The 20,523-nt window shown below is 50.9% G+C and overlaps 1 protein-coding gene and 2 long non-coding RNA genes across 5 annotated transcripts; 1 reads left to right on the forward strand and 2 right to left on the reverse strand.

Annotated features, from left to right (window-relative positions):
• Positions 1-3,811: 3,811 nt before the first annotated feature.
• LOC123578920 lies at positions 3,812-9,110 on the reverse strand. Its single transcript, XR_006702568.1, has 2 exons — positions 8,875-9,110; positions 3,812-4,038 (listed from the first exon to the last, which is right to left on the reverse strand). It is a non-coding gene; the product is annotated as an uncharacterized LOC123578920 (long non-coding RNA).
• On the forward strand, positions 8,017-20,225 carry LOC123578918 (cytochrome P450 2F5). Of its 3 annotated transcripts, XM_045442272.1 has the most exons (11): positions 8,090-8,123; positions 8,229-8,293; positions 9,440-9,631; positions 9,730-9,892; positions 12,851-13,000; positions 15,351-15,511; positions 15,834-16,010; positions 16,389-16,530; positions 17,372-17,559; positions 18,151-18,292; positions 19,761-20,225. In XM_045442272.1, exons 3-11 carry the CDS (start codon positions 9,440-9,442, stop codon positions 19,940-19,942), a joined length of 1,497 nt encoding a protein of 498 aa, XP_045298228.1. In that variant the 5' UTR covers positions 8,090-8,123; positions 8,229-8,293; the 3' UTR covers positions 19,943-20,225. The 3 variants fall into 3 exon arrangements, with proteins under 3 accessions (XP_045298229.1, XP_045298228.1, XP_045298227.1); XM_045442271.1 differs by lacking the exon at positions 8,090-8,123 and having other exon boundaries at positions 8,169-8,293; positions 9,344-9,631; XM_045442273.1 differs by lacking the exons at positions 9,440-9,631; positions 9,730-9,892 and having other exon boundaries at positions 8,017-8,123.
• On the reverse strand, positions 14,281-15,987 carry LOC123578919. The gene is made up of 2 exons (XR_006702567.1): positions 15,871-15,987; positions 14,281-15,501 (listed from the first exon to the last, which is right to left on the reverse strand). It is a non-coding gene; the product is annotated as an uncharacterized LOC123578919 (long non-coding RNA).
• Positions 20,226-20,523: the final 298 nt, after the last annotated feature.

Here is a 20,523-nt window from a genome sequence, read left to right on the forward strand (position 1 = left end):
TGGTCAATGCTGCGTTCTCACCCCAACACTGAGGTGCCCATGGGAGGAGAGAGGGTTCGTCCCCTTCTGCTCCAGTCAAAGCCCCAGTTCCTTAAGTCCGTCTTTACTTCATCAGCTCCCCCATCTTTGCTTCGAATCCCAGGTCACCTCTTCAGGTCTGTGGCTGAATAAGGAAACCACATTCCCACTGCCCTGAACCCTTTGCATGCCAAAGAGAGGCTGAAGGGATAATGAGTGGGAGTGTCTCTGGGTCCCCAGGGTTGAAATGGAGAAAGCTCTGTGGGGATGTGAGTGTTCTCTGCAGGGAGTGCCTTGTGCCCAGGAACTGAGGAGAAGAGAGTGCCACCAAGCATTCCGGCATGGACACGGACAGGAAGTAGTCTCAGCAAAGGATCTGGTGGAAGTGGGAGCAATGTCTCCTTTCACTTCTGCAGGGATCCAGGTATTACTGTTAATAGAGTGGGTTTGGGATTCTCAGCTTCTAGAATGCAATGATTCAGACCCCTTTTACACCTTTCCTGGGATGGCAAGGGGCTCTCAGAGCCGGACTCGCCCTTGGGAGAACAGGAACTTTCATTTTACTCCCCTACCATCCCTTTCCCTTACCTGCCACTGACTCAGAGGAAAGGATCAGGGAGCGCCTGGGTGGCTCAGTCAGTTAAGCGTCTGGCTTCAGCTCAGGTCACGATCTCACGGTTAGTGAGTTCAAGCCCCATGTCGGGCTCTGTGCTAACAGCTCAGAGCCTGGAGCCTGCTTTGGATTCTGTGTCTCCTTCTCTCTCTCTGCCCCTCCCCCACTCACTCTCTGTCTTTCACAAATGAATAAACATTAAAAAAAATTTATATATATATATATATATATATATATATAAAAGAAAGGGTCAGGACCAGGGCACAACCCAGCCCCAGGGCCACAAGCTGACACTGTCACACACAACCTCTTGTTCGGGATTCTCCCCCCGTTTTCATCAGTGCCCCACCTGGGAAGAAGATATCAGGCTGCCATTACCTGGGCTTTGGGAGGCCAGGGAGGGACATTAAAAACAATTCTCAGATTAGGGGCACCTGGGTGGCTCAGTTGGTTAAGTGTCCGACTTCATCTCAGGTCATGATCTCACGGCTTCTGGGTTCAAGCCCCGCGTCAGGGTCTGTGCTGACAGCTCAGAGCCTGGAGGCTGCTTCCAATTCTGTGTCTCCCTCTCTCTCTGCTCCTCACCCGTTCATGCTCTTTCTCTATCTCTCTCTGTCTCTCTCTCTCTCAAGAATAAACATTAAAAAATAATAATAACAGTTCTCAGGTACCAGGTATTTACATGGTCAGGTGCTCTGCTAAGCATATGACATGCTTGAGTTCACAGCGCTCTCTCAACAGCCGGGCGGTGCAGAAACCAATACCCCCACTTGGCAGACGAGGTCACTGTGGCTCACTTATCCAGGACACACAGAAAGGACAAGGTCTGTCTGATTCCAGAGTCAACCCCTCTGCAATGACTGTTGATTCACTAAACGTTCCTTGAGCACCTACTATGAGGCAAGCACTGTGGATGTAGTAGCAAACAGATAGTTCAAGTCCTGCCCTCTTGTTACTTTCTAGGAGGGCAGAGAGGCTGTAAATAGACAAACACACATAGCTTCTTTTTTTTTTAAGTGTATTTATTTTGAGAGACAGAGAAAGCAAGCAGGGGAGGGGCAGAGAGAGAGGGAGGGAGATAGAATCCCAAGCAGGCTCCGCACTGTCAGCACAGAGCCCAATGCGGGGCTCGAACCCACGAACTCTGAGATCAATCATGACCTGAGCTGAAATTGAGAGTCGGATGCTTAACCAACTGAGCCACCCAGGCGCCCCAGCACACATACATTCTAACGTCAGGGAGCAGTGAGCACCTCAAAAAAATATAGCAATTAATGGCTGCAGAGGAGTGGAGGTGGCTGTTTCCCATAAGGTGGTCAGCGAAAGCAACCGTGAGGACGAGAATTTGCTTCAAGATCTGAATGCAATGAAGGAGTGAGCCATGTAGATGAGTTTGAAGAACAGAGAAGGCAGTCTGTGGAACTACACCCAGCATGTAGATTATTTTTTAATTGAAGTCTAGTTGACACACAATGTTACATTAGTTTCAGGCGTACAACATAGTGACTGGACAACTCTATACGACATGCTATGCTCATCACAAGTGTAGCTACCATCTGTCACCAAACAGCGCGATGACACTATTATGATACCATTGATTATATTCCCTGTATTCCATCCCCGTGGCTAATAACTGGAAGCCTGTACCTCCCACTCCCCTTCACCCATTTTGCTCATGCCCCCTACCCCCTCTGCTCTGGCAACCATCAGTTCTTCAGATTTAAGGGTCGATTTCTCTTTTTTGTTTGTTATGTTTTTTAGAGTCCGCATATAAATGAAACCACATGGTATTTGTCTTTCTGTCTGATGCATTTCAGACAGACAGACTTTGGGTCTATCCATGTTGTCACAAATGGCAAGACCCCATTCTTTTTTATGGCTGAGTAATATCCCATTGTGTGTGTGTGTGTGTGTGTGTGTGTGTGCACGCACGCACGTGCACACGTGTATACACAACTTCTCTACCCATTCATCTATTGATGGACACTTGGGCTGCTTCCAAATGTTGGCTATTGTAAATAATGCTGCAATAAATGTAGGGGGGCGTATACCTTTTCAAATTAGTGTTTTCATTTTCGGTGGGTAAATAGCCAGCCCTGGAATTGCAGGATCATATGGTAAGTCTATTTTTAATCTTTTGAGAAGCCTCCATACTGTTTTCCACAATGATTGCACCAAGTTTCATTCCCACTAACAGTGCACAAGGGTTCCTTTCTCTCCACATCCTCCCCAACACTTGGTATTTCTTATCTTTTTGATACTAGCCATTCTGACAGGTGTAAGGTGATATTTCACTATGTTTTTTTTTTTTAAGTTTTATTTATTTTAAGTAATCTCTACAGTCAGCATGGGGCTTGAACTCACAATCCCTCCATCAAGAGTCATACGCTCTTCTGACTAAGCCAGCCAGGCTTCCTTCATTGTGGTTTTGATTTGCATTTCCCTGATGATGAGTGATGTTGAGCATCTTTTCATGTGTCTATTAGCCATCTGTATGTCTTATTTGGAAAAATGCCTAGTCAGGTCCTCTGCCCATTTTTTATCAGATTGTCTGCTTTTTTAGTGTTCAGTTGTATAAGTACCTTATATATTTTAGATATTAACCCCTTATTGGATATATCATTTGTAAATATGTTTTCCCAGATGCCTTTTTGTTTTGTGGATGGTTTCCTTCACTGTACAAAAGCTTTTTATTTTGGTAGTCTCAATAGCTTATTTTTGCTTTTGTTTCCCTTGTCTGAGGAGATATAGCCAGAAAAATACTGCTAAGGCAGATATCAAAGAGATTACTGCCTATGTTTTCTTCTAGGAGTTTTATGGTTTCAGGCCTCACATTTAGGTCTTTAATCCATTTTGAGGGGCGCCTGGGTGGCTCAGTCAGTTGAGTGTCCGACTTCGGCTCAGGTCATGATCTCGCGGTCCGTGAGTTCCAGCCCCGCGTTGGGCTCTGTGCTGACAGCTCGGAGCCTGGAGCCTGTTTCAGATTCTGTGTCTTCTTCTCTCTCTGACCCTCCCCCATTCATGCTCTGTCTCTCTCTGTCCCAAAAATAAATAAACAAAAAAAATCCACTTTGAGTCTATTTTTGTGTATGGTGTGAGAAAATGGTCCAGTTTCATTCTTCTGCATGTATCTGTCCAGTTGTCCCAGCACGATTTATTGAAGAGACTGTCTTTTCACCATTTATATTCTCAGAATGCATATTTTTTTCAAAATCTTGTTTCACATGGTATTAGAAGACACTTATCTCATAACCAAATCCTCCCAATTTCTGATTCCTTTGAAAAGCCAGAGTGTATCCTTTGGGAGTCCCCATCACACTTCCCAACACAACAATCCAGTGTGGCTCCTGAGCACAGCAGCCCACCTGGGTTTCCAAGGCTGAATGGTGCTGTCCAGGTACCAGGTTCTGAAAAAGGAAAAACAAGTCTCATTGACAGTGCAGAGGAGCTCGGGGTCTGTGAGGTGTTCCCTTCCAGCACGGGATGGTGACACTTGAGCCAGGACATCTCTCCCCAAACTCTCCCTATTCCTTGACCTCCAAGCTAGAGGTGAGAGCATATGACAGGAAACTTGGTTCATTCATTTATTCATTCAGCAGCTCTAGTAGTTCACAATCACCCAGTAGTTTCTGACAGTCAAGGTTGCTGGTGAGAGCCCACACCAGGCAGTTACAAAAAATTTCCTACAGGGGGCGCCTGGGTGGCTCAGTCGGTTAAGCGTCCGACTTCGGCTCAGGTCATGATCTCACAGTTCGTGAGTTCAAGCCCCGCGTCAGGCTCTGTGCTGACAGCTCAGAGCCTGGAGACTGCTTCACATTCTGTGTCTCCCTCTCTCTTTGCCCCTTCCCTGCTCATGCTGTGTCTCTCTCTGTCTCAAAAATAAATAAACATTAAAAAAAATTTTTCCTACTGAAACGTTCAGTCCTATTGTTTACCCCTCTGTCTGCTGCCCTTCATCTCCATTCTCTGCAGCTGATGACTTTGTAGATGTGAGGCCCAACATCTCCCCCGGCTCTTCCTGAAAGAATGGGAGGCACATTCTGCAAATTAACTGACCAGGTACTGGTACTTTTTTCAAGTATCAAGGTCATGAAAGGCTGAGGAATTGACATAACCGTCATCCAGTATGACATCCATCCTGGATGCTGGGTGTCAGGGAGTAAGGACGGGGGACTCCCAAAGAACACAGCCCTGGATTTTCAAAGGAATCAGGAAATGAAGGGATCTGATTATGAGATAAGCAGTTGGTTGACTCAAGTCCTCTTCTAAAACCATGTAAAACAAAATTTTTTTAAAAAATCTACATTCTAAGGGGATGCCTGTCTGGCTTGGTTGGGGGAGGGAGTGGCACGGTAGCATGCAACTCTTGATCTTGGGGTCATGAGTTCGAGCCCCACGTTGAGTGCAGAGATTGCCTAAATAAATAAGTAAACCTCAAAAAAATCTGCATTCTAAGAATACACAATGGGGAATTTATAAATATTCATAAATTGGAGGAGCCTCAGAAGACACAAAAAACTAAACACAATGTGAAATTCTAGATGAAATATTGGAAGAGAAAAAGGCCACTCATGGAAAAACATAAACTGAAATACAGTCTGTAGCCAGTAGTGTTGTACCAATGCCAATTTCTTTTTAATTTAATTTAATTTTTCTAATTTTTTTTAACGTTTATTTATTTTTGATACAAAGAGAGACAGAGCATGAACGGGGGAGGGTCAGAGAGAGAGGAAGACACAGAATCCGAAACAGGCTCCAGGGTCTGAGCTATCAGCACAAAGCCCGATGCGGGGCTCAAACCCACCAACCGTGAGATCATGACCTGAGCCGAAGTTGGATGCTTAACCTACTGAGCCACCCAGGTGCCTCTGTTAATTTCTTAGTTGTGTTCATCATATCATGATCTTGGAAGAGGTTCTCATGAGGGGAAGCTAGGTGAAGGGGAAGCAAAATATCTTTGTACTCTCTACAACGTCTCTGCACTTCTGAAAGCATTTCAAATTTATTTGTTTGTTTGTTTGTTTGTTTGTTTGTTTAGAGAAGGGGCAGGGGAGGGGCAGAGGGAGATGGAGAGAGAGAATCCCAAGCAGGCTCCATGCCCAGCATGGAGCCAGATGCAGGGCTTGATCCCACAACCATGAGATCAGATCCTGAACTGAACTGAATCAGGAGTCAGACTGAGCCACCCAGGTGCCCCAAATAGACGATTTTATAAAAGAGTCTTCAAATATCTGCCATTTTTTATCTTCCTCAGTGTCTTTCCACTGCATGAAAGCTTTTGATCAGATAATGAAAGGGAATCCTGAAACCCTTTAACATCATTTCCTTCATTAATTACCCTAAACCACAGCTCTTCTGAGTCATATTTATTGACCTCTCCTGTGTAACCTTCCCCTGAACCCCCTTTAAGGTAGAATGGCTTATAGGCAGAATGAAAGGCCACTTCTGGAACCTCTTAGAACTGTTGAGCTTGCACAGAGGTCAACCTCTAACCTCAGTTTCAGTATCAGAGCGATGGGTAGAGACAGGACATATGGCTAAACATCCTACCACCACAGTATACCCCCACACACACAAAGAATTATCTCATCCGAACATCAATAGTGCCAAGGTTGAGAAACCCTACAATACATCCCTTCCTACCCCCATATTTCCTCTGTAGCAAGGAAAGCAAGTCAGGCTGCAAGAAGAATTCAAAGCCCCTTAAAAGCTCTCCTCATGAAGGCCACGTTCCCTAGTGAGGCAGTCCCATTGGGACTCTCTCAAACCAGTTCTAGGGTCAGTTATGGGCTTCAGATGGATCCAGTCCTGCCTCCTCCCCCAGAAGTAGGGGTAGATGCCAAGGGAAACTAGAGATATATAATCTCATAATTAAGCCTTCTTCCAGGACCTTCCCTAACCCACCTTTCTGAGATTTAAACAACAGCATGGGCCCCGCCTTCATCCCGGCCATGTGCCTGAGACCTGGGGTGTCAAGTTCCCCAGGACCTTCAAGCACTTCCTCCCCCACCTCCATGGGAAAGGTGAACATGGTGTATACCCACACACCTGTGGGGGCACCCAGAGACCCACCTGGCCTCCCAGGCCCTTGACCTCAGGGGCTCTCTCTCCCATCCTATCTTCTGCCACTAGAGTCCTAGGCTCACTCCATGTTTTTGAAACCTTCCCTTCTGATCTGGCCAGTTACTGGGGCAAGTGCCCAGAGCAGACATAGCTGGTGGGGGCTGAGGAGAACAGGGGGAAGACTATGTGGGCAGAAGGCAGCAGGGGAATCATTCAAATCTGAGATCTGGCAGCACCTAGCTGGCTCAGTCAGTGGAGGGTGCAACTCTTGATCTCAGGGTTGTGAGTTCAAGCCCCACATTGGGTGTAGAGATTACTTAAAAATAAAATCTTTAAAAAGGAAAAAAAAACAAGGGGTGCCTGGGTGGCTCAGTTGGTAAGTGTCCGACTTCGGCACAGGTCATGATCTCCCGGTTCGTGAGTTTGAGCCCCGCATCTGGCTCTGTGCTGACAGCTCAGAGCCTGGAGCCTGCTTCAGATTCTCTGTCTCCCTCTCTCTCTCTCTCTGCCCCTCCCCTGCTCATGCTCTGTCTCTCTCTCTCTCTCTCTCTCTCTCTCTGTCTCTCTCTCTTTCTCTGTCTCTCTCAAAAATAAATAAATGTTAAAAAAATGTTTAAACAAAACCAAAAAAATACCCAAATCTGAGGTCCTTTCTCCTCCACTTCTCCCAAACCCTTCTCCCAAACCCTCCTCCCAAACCCTCCTCCAACTTCCCCCTGCTTCAGTCCTGCCCACTGCAGTCTAACTCATGGAGGTGTGAGACAGAAAGAGAAAGGGACAGAAAGAGAAAGAGACAGAGACAGAAAGAGAGATGTTCGGAGACAGGAGGAGATGGTGGCTGAGAAAGAGAGAGACAGACAGAGAGAAAGAGAAAAGGCACGGGGAGAATTAGAACAGAGATGAGAGACAGAGACTCAGAAATGCAGAAGATGAGAGAATGAGAGAGACAGAGACATAAAGAGAGACAAAAAAGATTCAGAGGCAGAAGCAAAGTGAGACAGATACAGAAACTCAGAGACAAACCACAAGAGACGGAGAATGGCCAGAGGGCTGTGAACAGGCTCCAGAGAATGGGAGAACTCCAGCCCAGGACAGAAAGGAACTTGCCTGAGGTCACGTGCAGTCACAGGCAGAAATGAACTTGACCCCAGATGAATAGAACCAAGTGCCTAAAACACCAAAGAGACCCTGCTCCCACCCCTGGCTTATTTTGCCCAGCCCCAAAACCCCGGGTCAAACCCAAAACCAGACTCAGGGCTCCGACTGGCAAACAAATGGAGATTTTGCCCCACTCCAGGGAAAACGGCCACTACTGACCACAGGGACGGGTGTTGAGGTCAGCCCGAAAGAGGCCAGTGGAGGGTTCCCAAGGGATGGCACCCACCCAAGGCATCACTCCAACTGGCTGCAAGCCCGGGCCGCTCCCAAGGTAAGGTATAAAAGTGAAAGGGATTAAAAGTCACTGGGAAAACTGGGTGTGGAGGGGCATGGGCTGTGGACAGAGGTGATTTAAGAGCAGCCCCCTTCTCCCCAGGCCACAGAGCCAAAGGGCACACGCCTGGAGCAGATCATATCTCAGCCGTCCTAGAAGTTCAGCAGGTAAAGGACCACAGGTAAAGTGCGGGTCACAGAGGAGGAGGGTGGCTCTCAAGAGCGGGGTCATCAGCTTCATTTCCTTGTCACTACGATTGGCCGGGATCTCCCTTTTCCTCTTCTGAGGGTTCTCAGGGTCTCTGGGCCTGTGTTTCTGGGGCTCTCTCTGGCTCTATTCGTTCATTTGACAAATGTTTTAGACCTCACGGTAGGCTGGGCACTGGGTCTTGATCACTGGCTCTTTACCCAGCGGGTGGCATCTGTGGAATGAGCCCTGAGCCCATGGGGTCAGAACCCCTGATTCTTTTCTATCTGATTCTGCCCTCTTCTCTGTCTCAGTCTCTCTTGGCCTCTGTTTCTAGGTGTCTGTCTAATGTTCTGTGTGTGTGTGTGTGTGTGTGTGTGTGTGTGTGTCTGTCTCTAGCTCTGTGCCTTGATTTGTCTGTCTCTGTCCTTGCATGTCTCTATCTCTAATCACTCTCTGTGTGAGAGTCAGTCTCATGATAGACGGCAGATGATGACAGACAGACAGATGACAGAGAGACATCTATAGATATTCCAATATCTTACTTGGTTTTTCCAAATACCTCATTATCTCCATGTGTATCTCTGTCTCTCTGTCTCCATCTCTCCATCGGTCTCTGTTCCGTTGCTGTCTCTCTTGCTGTCGGTCTCTCTGCATTTTGACTCCCCCTGCCTCTGTTTTCTCCTGGTCTCCATGCCCTTTCTTTCCTTCTCTGTCCCCACCCCTCACTTCTGTCCCCTCAGGCCTTGGTTGTTCCCTCTCCCTGCCTCTCTACCTCCTCCCTTCTCTCTCTCTCTTTTTTTTAACATTTATTTATTTATTTATTTATTTATTTATTTACTTATTTATTTTGAGAGATAGCCCAAGCAGGGGAGGGGCAGAGAGATAGAGAGAGAGAGGATCCCAAGGCGGGGCTCAAACTCAGGGAACCACGAGATCATGACCTGAGCAGAAATCAAGAGTCCAATGTCTAACCAGCCGAAACACCCAGGTGCCCCTCCTTCCTTCTTTTCTTCTGCCCCCATTTCCAGGGTGTGGGGGAGGCAAGTCCCAGGAGCTGCAGAGTGAAGGGATCTTGCTCCCTCCCTGGCCCTGCGGGTCCTATGCTCTCCCACTTCGTTCCCCAGATGCCTGCGGCTGCTTTCACCATAGACAGTATGAGCACAGCCATCTTGCTCCTGCTCCTGGCTCTCACCTGTGTGTTCCTGATGCTCAATTCAAGGGGCAAGAGCCGGCTGCCCCCAGGCCCTAGGCCTCTCCCACTCCTGGGAAACCTGCTGCAGCTTCGCTCCCAAGACATGCTGACTTCTCTTACCAAGGTGCAAGGACCTAGGGTTGGGTGAGAAGGGAGGAACAGGGGGAGGGATCCCAGGGTCCCAGACCCTCTCCCGCATGACATCTGTTTTCCTACCCTCAGCTGAGCAAGGTCTATGGCTCGGTGTACACAGTGTACCTGGGGCCCAGACGCGTAGTGGTCCTCAGCGGGTACCAAACCGTGAAGGAGGCCCTTGTGGACCAAGGGGACGATTTTAGTGGCCGCGGCGACTACCCCACCTTTCTCAACTTCACTAAGGGCAATGGTAAGCCTGCTCCCCATCTTCTCCCCTCTCCAGCTCACTCCACACTGAGGGAGGGGATAAGGGTAGGGGACTGTCCTCCCAATTTTGGTGACACTCAGGGCTACTGATCTCACCAATGACACCAGCTGGGATGGAGCCAGACAGTGCTAGTCTAGGTAGACTCAGTTCCACCTTCCCCATCCCCAAATCCCACCACCATTTTGAAATGCACTTCCACACCAATCCCCCACCTGCGTCCAACTCCAGCCCCATTCTCATCCCAATCCCTCTCTCTAGCCTAACCACATTATCAAATCTCCATCTCAGTCAAGTGGGAAAATTATCTGGCCCAGCCCACATTGTCCACCTCAACCCAGTCCTCGTCAACCCTACCTCCATGTTCCCCATTCCAACCTCAACTTTCATCGTTACCTGCAACACTGACTTCATCTCCCTCCAACCTCCATTCCCATTATGAACCCTCTCCCAAACCCCACATTAAAATCTGTTATCAACCCCATCCTGACCATCAAACTGAACTCCACCATTATTTTTCTCCCCAGCCCCAGCCCTATCTTCTATCCCAATCACCCATTGAAGCTTTCATTTTCAACCCTAATCAAACCGCCATCACCAAAACTAACCCCAGCACATATCCACCCAGCCCCAAGCTAATCTCAAGCCCAATCTACCAGTCTTTTCCATTCTATACAACTCCATTCCCATCAGCAACCTCGATTTATCATCAACCCCATAATCCCTCCTCCTCCCCCATTGTCATCCCATCCCAATCCCAACCCAGGTCCATCCCACCTAGCCAACAACTCACATCAACTCCAAACCTCTCCTATCTCAATACCCTGTCCTCCTTAGGTTTGGAAATCACCTAGTCTTCCAAGTTTTCTTTTTTTTTCTTCTTTTTTTTTTTTTTATTTTTAATTTTTTTTTTTCAACGTATATTCATTTTTGGGACAGAGAGAGACAGAGCATGAACGGGGGAAGGGCAGAGAGAGAGGGAGACACAGAATCAGAAACAGGCTCCAGGCTCTGAGCCATCAGCCCAGAGCCTGACGCGGGGCTCGAACCCACGGACTGCGAGATCGTGACCTGGCTGAAGTCGGACGCCCAACCGACTGTGCCACCCAGGCGCCCCTCTTTTTTTTTTTCTTCTTAAAAAATTTTTTTAATGTTTATTTTATTTTTGAGAGAAAGAGACAGAGTGTGAGCAGGGGAGGGATAGAGGGAGAGGGAGACACAGAATCTAAAGCAGCCTCCAGGCTCCGAGCTATCAGCACAGAGCCCAACGCGGGGCTCAAAGCCATGAACCATGAGATCATGATCGGAACCAAATCTGGACACTTAACCGACTGAGCCACCCAGGCGCCCTGTTTCTTTCTTTCTTCTTTTTTTTTTTTTTTTTTTAACATAAATCTTTTATTCAGAGAAAGCCGTAAGACAAAGCCCAATAAATGACAAGGGAAAGGGAGGGGGAGAAAGAGATAAGATTGGCAGAAAGTTGCTCTGATTAAAACGGGGATCCTGGAGACCTGCATCCTCAACTATCCTTCTCCCCCTAAAGAACCCCCGGGGCTCCTCCTGTCCCCTTCACTAGGTGGGTACCAGCTGCTCCAGGATTTGGAAGCAAAGAGCTCTAGTTGAAAGCAAGAACAGGGGCACCTGGGTGGCTCAGTGGATTAAGCATCCAGCTCTTGATTTCAGCTCAGGTTATGATCTCACTGTTGGTGAGATCAAGCCCCACATCGGGCTCTGCGCTGATGGCATATGGAGCCTGCTTGGAATTCTCTCTCTCTCTCTCTCTCTCTCTCTCTCTCTCTCTTCCCTCTCCCTCTCTCTCAAAATAAGCTTTAAAACAAACAAACAAAAAATCCAGTGCGTTGAGTACACATTCCACCTTCATGTCCCCTTCCCGGTCTTGGTCTGATGACCTCACCCGTCCAGGTACACCAGGTGCAAGGAAGTGCAGACAGTAGCGGTTTCTTTCTACTTGCCTCACAGAAACCATCTGGATACATACTTTATCTGTTACTAGTTCTTCCTTACATAGTACAAAGGATAACAACAGGGTTCTGCTCCTTCCTGGGTGTGTGCCTTCGGACAAGTGGCTTCCTCTCTCTGACCCTGAGTTGGCTGGGATGAGAAAGCTGTTTGTTCCAAGTCAATGAGATAAGGCAGACGGTGCAAGGCAATCAGCGTCGTTTTTTCTTCTTTCGCTTCTAGTTCTCTGCTTGCTCCAGGGAAACCAGAGACAAACACATCGGGAGACCTTATCCTATTGTAGCCTCATCACCAAATTATGACCACCTAGCGTAGTCAGGGCTGGAATGGGGTGCTGTAGGAGACCAGCGGCAAGTGCCTGAGCCAGCCAAGGGAGGGTCAGCAAGGGCATCGCGGAGGAAGGGACCTCTAAGCTGAGACCTAAAAGATGAGGACCCATCCAGGAGCAGACAGATGTTGGAGGGTGTTCTGGAAGGACTAGCCTGTGCAAAGACCCCGAGTCCAGGGAAAGAAGGTTCCTAGACGAGGTCCTAATGTTTATTTCTCTCGCTTTTCTCCCTCGTTTGTGCTTTCATTAATAAGCAATCACCAGCACCTCCTGTGTGGTAAGGCCGGCGCTGGACAATGCTAGGGACAAGGTGGTGACCAAGACAGCCCCCCCACCCCCCATCTTCACAGCTTAGAGAAGGAGATAGCCCCATGGCCAGACAGTGATGGTCCAGAGTGATCAGGTCTGTGATGAGGGAAACAGAGAGATCAGGACTATGGTGAGGAAGCCCATGGCCCTAGGGAAGCTCAGAGAAGGCACCTGACCTGGCCTGGAGGGTTAGGAAGGGCTTCCTGGGAGGGGGTAGATTCCACACTCTGAGTCTCTCTCCCAGAAGACACCGGGAAAGGGGACTCAGGTGGCGGCGGTCTTGGAAATAAGCCATCAGTAGAGCTGGCCTCTCCCCTTCTCGCCAGGCCTCGCCTTCTCCAATGGGGACCGGTGGAAGGCCCTGAGGAGGTTCTCCATCCAGATTCTGCGGAACTTCGGGATGGGGAAGAAGAGCATCGAGGAGCGGATCCTGGAGGAAGGCCGCTTCCTGCTGGCGGAGCTACGGAAAACTGAAGGTTGGTCCTCCAACGCAGTTGATACGCCTAACTCACATCCATCTTACTTAGTCGTCAGGACTGCCAGAGAGTGTGGGCGTGAACTTAAAACTGCTGGAGGCTCCTCACTTGGCCCACGGTAAGAGTGGTGCCCCCTGGAGGTGGGTCAGCTCCAGGTGCTATGGTCTTTGAGGTAGGGCAGCAAGACGGGTTATGTGGTGGTTGTTCCGTTGCGCTGTCCCTGCGTGGTATTCTGAATGCAGTGTGTATCATTGTGGTGGATGGTGATGATGATGATGATGATGATGATGATGATGATACTTTTTTTTTTTTAACATTTATTCATTTTTGAGAGAGACAGAGCGCAAGCAGGGGTGGGACAGAGAGAGAAAGAGACACATAATCCACAGCAGGCTCCAGGCTCTGAGCTGTCAGCACAGAGCCCGACACAGGGCTCGAACTCACAAACTGTGAAATCATGACCTGAGCTAAAGTCGGACGCCCAACCGACTGAGCCCCCCAGGCGCCCCATGATGATGATACTCTTGACACCACACCACTTATGGGGGCCCTGTGTTAAGCACACTTTGGTGCATAAGCCCCTGGAGCCTCAGAACGATCCATTTTGCAGATGAGGAAACAGAGGCATAGAGATCAACCAACTGTCTTGAAATGATCAAGCTAGTCAGTGGAGAAGCAAAGGTTTAAACCCGTTTCTTGCCGACACCAAGGTCCACACTTTGCACATGAATGCCCATTTACTGAGTGTTTCCTCAGACCAGGGACTGTACTAAACTCTTCACACATATGAACACATCCCACGTCCCCTGAAACCCTAGGAAGCTATTACAAGTGATGAACCTCAGGCCCAGAAAGGTTAAGTCATGTGCCCAGGAAGTGGCAGAGCTGGGGTGTAAAACCCAGCTCAAAACTGCCCACCCATGAAAAAAAAAAAAAAAAAAGTTAAAAATAAAGACACTTACATGGTGCCTACCATGGGCCAGCACTGTTCCAAGAATTTCGTGTATATTACCTCCTTGAACAATCACCCAAACCTAAGCAGGAGTCCTATTTTAAACCCCATTTTACAGGAGAAGAAACTAAAACACAGAGAGGCAGACAGCCCTCTACCCTGATCTCCAAATCTTGCTGGCTTTTGACAGAAAAAAAAAAAAAAAATGATGCTGCAGGGTTGGAATGATGGGATGTAAGTAAAGGAATAACTGCCTGAGTTAGTTTCCTGTAGCTGCTATTTAAAAAAAAAAAAAAAAAAAAAAAAAAAAAAAAAGCCGCAAACTTAGTGACTTAAAGCAGCACACATTTATTCTCTTACAGTTCTGGAATCCAAGTCTAAAACTAAAACGGGTGGGCAGAGCTGACTCCTGGAAACTCTAGGGGAAAATCCATTTCCTTGCCTTTTCCAGCCTCTAGAGGCCACCCACGTTCCTGACCTCGTGGTCCCTTCCCCTCTTCTTCAAAGCCAGCAACACAGCATCTCCCAATATCCGTATTTCTATCTCTCTCTCTCTCTCCCTCCTCCCTCACTCTCCCTCTCCATCATCACATCACCTTTTCTTACTCAGACCCTTCCGCCTCCATTGTAATTACATTAGATCCACTCGGATAAGCCAGAGAATAATCTCCCCATCTCAAAATCCTCAATTTAATCACAGGTTCACAGGCTCTTAGAGATTAGGACATGGACATTTGGGGAGGGGGGGGGCATTATTCAGCCTACCACAGCACCCCGGCTTATACAGGCTCAGGATGGGCCAGGCCCTTACCCAGCCACACTTCCAACTCCTTCCACCAGCCCCATGAGGAGAAGACTGTCACCAAGCCCATTTTACAGACGAGAAAGCTGAGGTTCAGAGAAGGGAAGTCAGTTTATCCAGGTCACACAGAGATTAAGAAGCCAAGGCCAAGTCCAAACTGTATCTATCTAAGTCCAGACTCAGTTTTCTGGGCCGTGCTGTGTGGCATGGCTAATGGGCTGTTTTCTGTGATCCTTTCAGTGGTCAGACCACTGGGTGTTAGGGGTTGTGTCGCTGTGTCACTGCTGGCTGAGGCTGTAGTGTTGTCAGGTGCTGACCTAGTATTGTATTGTTTATTGCGTGTGTTGTCTTGCGTGGTGCGTGCTGCGGGTCGGATGGCGAAGAGGAGCCTGTTCCGTTGCTTGGTGGTGGTGTGGATGTGCCGCAGGGCCTTGTGGGTTCTGCGTTGCCAGGTACTCTTGCGGTTATGACGCATGCTGGGTGGCCAACGAGCACTTGTTTTGTGCTCCAAGTGACCTTGCCTCGTTGTACTGCCATTCAGGAATCCGGTGTGTTGCACAATGTGCCCCTTGACTCATTCTGCCCCTGACCCTCAGGCAGGCCCTTCGACCCCACGTTCGTGCTCAGCCGCTCGGTGTCGAACATCATCTGCTCTGTGATCTTCGGCAGCCGCTTTGACTACGACGATGAACGTCTGCTCACCATTATCCGCCTCATCAATGACAACTTCCAAATCATGAGCACCCCCTGGGGAGAGGTCAGGAGGCCTAGTTGGCGGGGGTACAGGGGTTGGGGTTCGTCCTGGGACATAGGGGAAACGGCGGGCGGGGAAGGGGTGCGCTTGACCCTGTCTGGCCCCGCCCTTTCCCGTCTGGCCCCACCCCGCCTAGCCTAAGGTCACTCTCTCCACCAAGTTGCCACAAACAGAGTCCTCGCTCCACCTCGGCCTCTCCAGAACCTAACTGACCCTCAAGACTCCGCCCGCCCGTGCCTACCTGCTCCGCCCTGACCTCACCGGCCTCTGCCCCCCACACACTGCCTGATCCTCCAAACCCCTCCGACCCTCCCCCCATCCCCAGTTGTACAACGTCTTTCCAAGCGTCCTGGACTGGTTACCTGGGCCGCACCGACGCCTTTTCCGGAACTTCGGGCGCATGAAGGACCTCATCGCCCGCAGCGTCCGCGACCACCAGGACTCCCTCGACCCCAGCTCTCCCCGCGACTTCATCGATTGCTTCCTCAGCAAGATGGCACAAGTAAGCCCGGCCTGGAAGTCTCATCCCTGATCTGACCTGCTGCCCCAGCCTCAAGCCAACGAGGATCCCGGGTTGAGCGGGTTTGAGAATGATCTCCCTGCCTCCCGGCGGGGAGCCCAGAGCCACTGGGGGCCACGGCCCGCCCCGATTAACAGCTCATTAAGAAGTCCCTAAGGCTCTGTTAATTGTGGGCCCTGCGGCTGAGATTTTCTCTAGCCGGCCCTTACGCACTCCCCAGCTTCCCCGACCGAAAGAAAGTTAAACAGAGGAGGGACTGAGCTGACACCCAACAGGGATTGTGCAGAGCAGAGCCTGTGGTCAGTGTCCGGGCGGGATCTCCTGGCCCGGGCTCATATCCCCGCCCCTCAACCTCCGCAGGAGAAGCAAGACCCGCACAGCCACTTCCACATGGATACCCTGCTGATGACCACACATAACCTGCTCTTTGGGGGCACCGAGACCGTGGGCACCACGCTGCGCCACGCCTTCCTTGTGCTCATGAAGTACCCAAAAGTGCAAGGTGCGCGCGCCCCAAGCCTGCCCGCAGCGCCAAGGGCCACACCCGCTCCGCACGCGTGCCCCACGGGCCTCAGCTCGCTCGCCTCGAAGCCCCGCCCAGCATGCCAGACAGCCCAATCCCCCGGCTTACGCCCGGGACCCACGGCCAAACCCACAAACCCACACGGAGGCCCAGCCCACCCACACGGTTCCCGCGGTCCACACAGCTTGCCGGACCCCGGACCCCGGACCCCGCCCTCATGGTCTTGCTTTGCGGCCCACCTCTGACCCTGACCACCCAGCACGCGTCCGGCCTCGGAGCCGGGATCTCCCAGTCCGCCTAGAGCCTGGCCCTGAGCCTCAGCCGCAGGGCCAGCCAGGAACCATCAGTCTGACCCACAAAGTCTGACCACCTGCCCACACAGCACGGTGTGCGACCCCGTCTCGCCCAAACCCCGCCTCTGGGAGGATCCCGGAACCCTGGCCTCCGGCACAGAGTCTATTAGGGTCCACGCCGCCTGCCGCATCCGGGATCTCTCGGAGCTTACGCACAGCCCACCCACTCGACCCACCCCCCAGCGGGCCAGGTCCTCCCATCGGGGACCTGGACTCCAGGCAGCCCCTAAGCCCCTCCAGCCCAACCCCGCCCCTAGGAGCCCTTGCACCAAACAAATTTTCGTCCTCACCTACAACTCTCAAACCAACCCTTCCCTCCGTGGCCCCCGCTACCCCCCACAGGGACCTCTGCAGCGGCCCTCCTACTGGGAAGCAGGGGCTGGACCCCGCCCACACAAGCATACCCCGCTCCCCAGCCCAGTCGAGCCCTCTGGTACCCCCGACTAGGCTCCCCTCTCCACCCGCAGCCCGCGTACAGGAGGAGATCGACAGCGTTGTGGGACGGGCGCGGCTGCCGGCGCTGGAGGACCGAGCGGCCATGCCTTATACAGATGCGGTGATCCACGAGGTACAGCGCTTCGCAGACGTCATCCCCATGAACTTGCCGCACCGCGTCACCCGGGACACAGCCTTTCGCGGCTTCCAGATACCCAAGGTGTGCTGGGCATCTGGCAATGGACAGCTGGCACACTAGAAGAGGCATCCCAGATTTGCTAATGGCTTCCGGGGCTCTAGCAAGGAGGATCCCAGGCCCTAGCAATCAGTACCCTGGGCCTTGGCGACTGGCATCCCAAGCCCCAGCAACAGACATCTGAGGCTCTTAAATCCAGAGCCTCAGCCCCTTCCCAAGACCCTATTTGGTACTGTAATGGACTGGATCCTGACCCTGAATTCCAGATCTCTTCCCCATGACAGGTTCCCTAACCCCTCTCCAGCATCCCCAGGCTCTAAGACTTCATCCTGGGGGTCCCCTGTGCCTAAGCACTGTTCTGAGACCTCTCCCTCTTCCCAGAAACCCCAAACCTGCTCTGACAAGGGGAGGTATCCCCCATCCCTGTGCACACAGCTTCCAGCACCCACTTGGGACCCCAGACAGTGACACACATTTCCTGAATCCCTGATGGAGTCCTATGCTTCACATCGCCTTCTCAAGTCCCTGGGACCTCCAGCCCGGTCAAACAGAAGTTTTAGCTTGAGAATCTCCCAGATTTTCTACCCCACTGATTCTGCCTCCCTACTCACACAGGGCACGGATGTCATCACCCTCCTTAATACAGTCCACTATGACCCCAGCCAGTTCCTGACGCCCCAGGAATTCAACCCTGAGCATTTTCTGGATGCCAATCAGTCCTTCAAGAAGAGCCCTGCCTTCATGCCCTTCTCAGCCGGTGAGAACCACAGGGGCAAGAGTCAGGGTCTTTGGGGCCCCATATTCCTACCTACATTCCTCAGTCCTTTTTTTTTTTTTTTTTTTTTTTTTTGAGAGAGAGAGAGAGAGAGACAGGGCACGAGCAGGGGAAGGGCAGGGAGTGAAGGTGAGAGAGAATCCTAAGCAGGCTCCCCTCTGCCAGCGCAGAGCCAGACTTGGGGCTCAGTCTCACCAACCCCCAGATCATGATCAGAGCCGGATGCTTCACAGACTCAGCCACCCAGACGCACCGCCCCCCTTCCCCCACCGCACCCCCCCCTCCCGACACCTTTTTTTTTTCTTCCGTCCTAATTCCACTCTCAAACCCTCTCACTTCTTCATCCCACCGCACCCTCATGTTCTCACTCCGAACTCTGCTCCTATAGGCAGATAATGACTAAAATCCTTGCGGAGGGAAGCGGGGAGGCAGGATATTAATTCAACTTGGGAGGGGGTCACCGTCAGCCACTGGGTGGCGCAGGTGAGCAGTTCTAGTTTTCCTTGGCTTTGGTCTTTATCCTGCTGAAAAAATATCTTTCCTGTTCAACCCAGTAGCAGAAATAAAAAGGAGGGAGGAGGAATAATAATAAGCCACTTACATATTGTCTACTGTGTGCCAGGCAAAACTTTTAAGAAGACCTATTAGAGTGGTGGCTAAGAGTTAGGTTTTACAGCCAGACCCCAGCTCAGTCATCCCCCAGCTATAACGGCCTGGAATATGTTACTTCACCTCTCTGTGCCTCAACTTCCACGTCTATAAAGTGGAGAATGATAAGGCCCACCTCTTGGAATTATTATGAGGATTAACTTAACATCAGTATACTGCCTAGAGTAACCTATGACACGCAATGACCTACATGGCATCATATTCTCATTTCTTTACCTGAGTTTACCATTCACAACACTCTAATGAGGTACTATTATCATCCCCATTTTATTTCATTTCACTTTTTTTTTTTTAACGTTTATTTATTTTTGAGACAGAGAGAGACAGAGCATGAAGGGGGGAGGGTCAGAGAGAGGGAGACACAGAATCTGAAGCAGGCTGCAGGCTCTGAGCTGTCAGCACAGAGCCCGACGCGGGGCTCGAACTCACGGACCGCGAGATCATGACCTGAGCCGAAGTCGGCCGCTCAACCGACTGAGCCACCCAGGCGCCCCTCATTTCACTTTTTATCATCCCCATTCTACATACCCAGAAACCGGCTTGCCCAAGATCACAGAACTCGTAACTGCAGAGTCGGGATTGGAACCCGGGAACTCGCCCTTGTATCGTTGGCCAGATCCTTCTTGGTCCCGGATTTAAAGCACCTTTACAGATCTTTAGATGGGTGGGTCTGTGACGTCTCCAACCATTAGCTTCATATGTTTTTCTCCGAGAATTTGGGACCGAAGCCCCTCACCCCGTCTCATCTCACCGCTCCGGGGCCACCTCCCCACCCCCGCAGGTCGCCGAGTGTGCCTGGGCGAGTCGCTGGCGCGCATGGAGCTCTTCCTCTACCTCACCGCCATCCTGCAGAACTTCTCGCTGCAGCCGCTGGGGGCGCCCGAGGACATCGACCTGACGCCGCTCAGCTCCGGGCTCGGCAACTTACCGCGGCCTTTCCAGGTGTGCCTGCGCGCGCGCTGACGCCGCGGCCCTTCCAGATCCGCCAGGGAGCCGGGAGGCCCGCCGTGGGGCTGGCGCCGTCCTCTTCTCGTTCCAACTGTGCCCGTGATCCCTCTCGCTGTCACACTCGCTTCCCCGCACCTGAGCCTGCCGCCTACTGGTCCGTCCGCGCCCCCATCTCGACCTGGTCGGCGCCCCCCCAGAAGCAGAGAAGCGCAAAGGGAAGGGGAAGTGCTTGCCTCGTTCCTATTGCGCGCCCTCTTGGGGGCCGTTTGAATCATTTTCTAGTAAATTGTAAAAGATTCGAACTGCCTGGGCTGAATTATAGAGAGGGCGGTCCCCCAGGATGGGGGGAAGGAATGTCTGGCTGCAGAGAAAGGAGACCCCAAACTGACCGGTTCTACCGTCACCCTTAGAGTGGCTAAAAACTGGGAGAAATTGATTCCCAGGGTAATAAGGGCTGTGAGGCCTGACGACAGAGAGGCAGAGAAACCCAGGCAGAGAAAAAGACAGCAGTCTAGAGACATAAGGATGCGGTCGGCCCAGAGATGCGGTACAAAGGTGGAGATATAAGCAGGGAGAACATGAGAGACTGAGTGATA

The sequence above is a fragment of the Leopardus geoffroyi genome, chromosome E2 (genome assembly GCF_018350155.1).
Source record: "Leopardus geoffroyi isolate Oge1 chromosome E2, O.geoffroyi_Oge1_pat1.0, whole genome shotgun sequence".
Classification (NCBI taxonomy): domain Eukaryota; kingdom Metazoa; phylum Chordata; class Mammalia; order Carnivora; family Felidae; genus Leopardus; species Leopardus geoffroyi.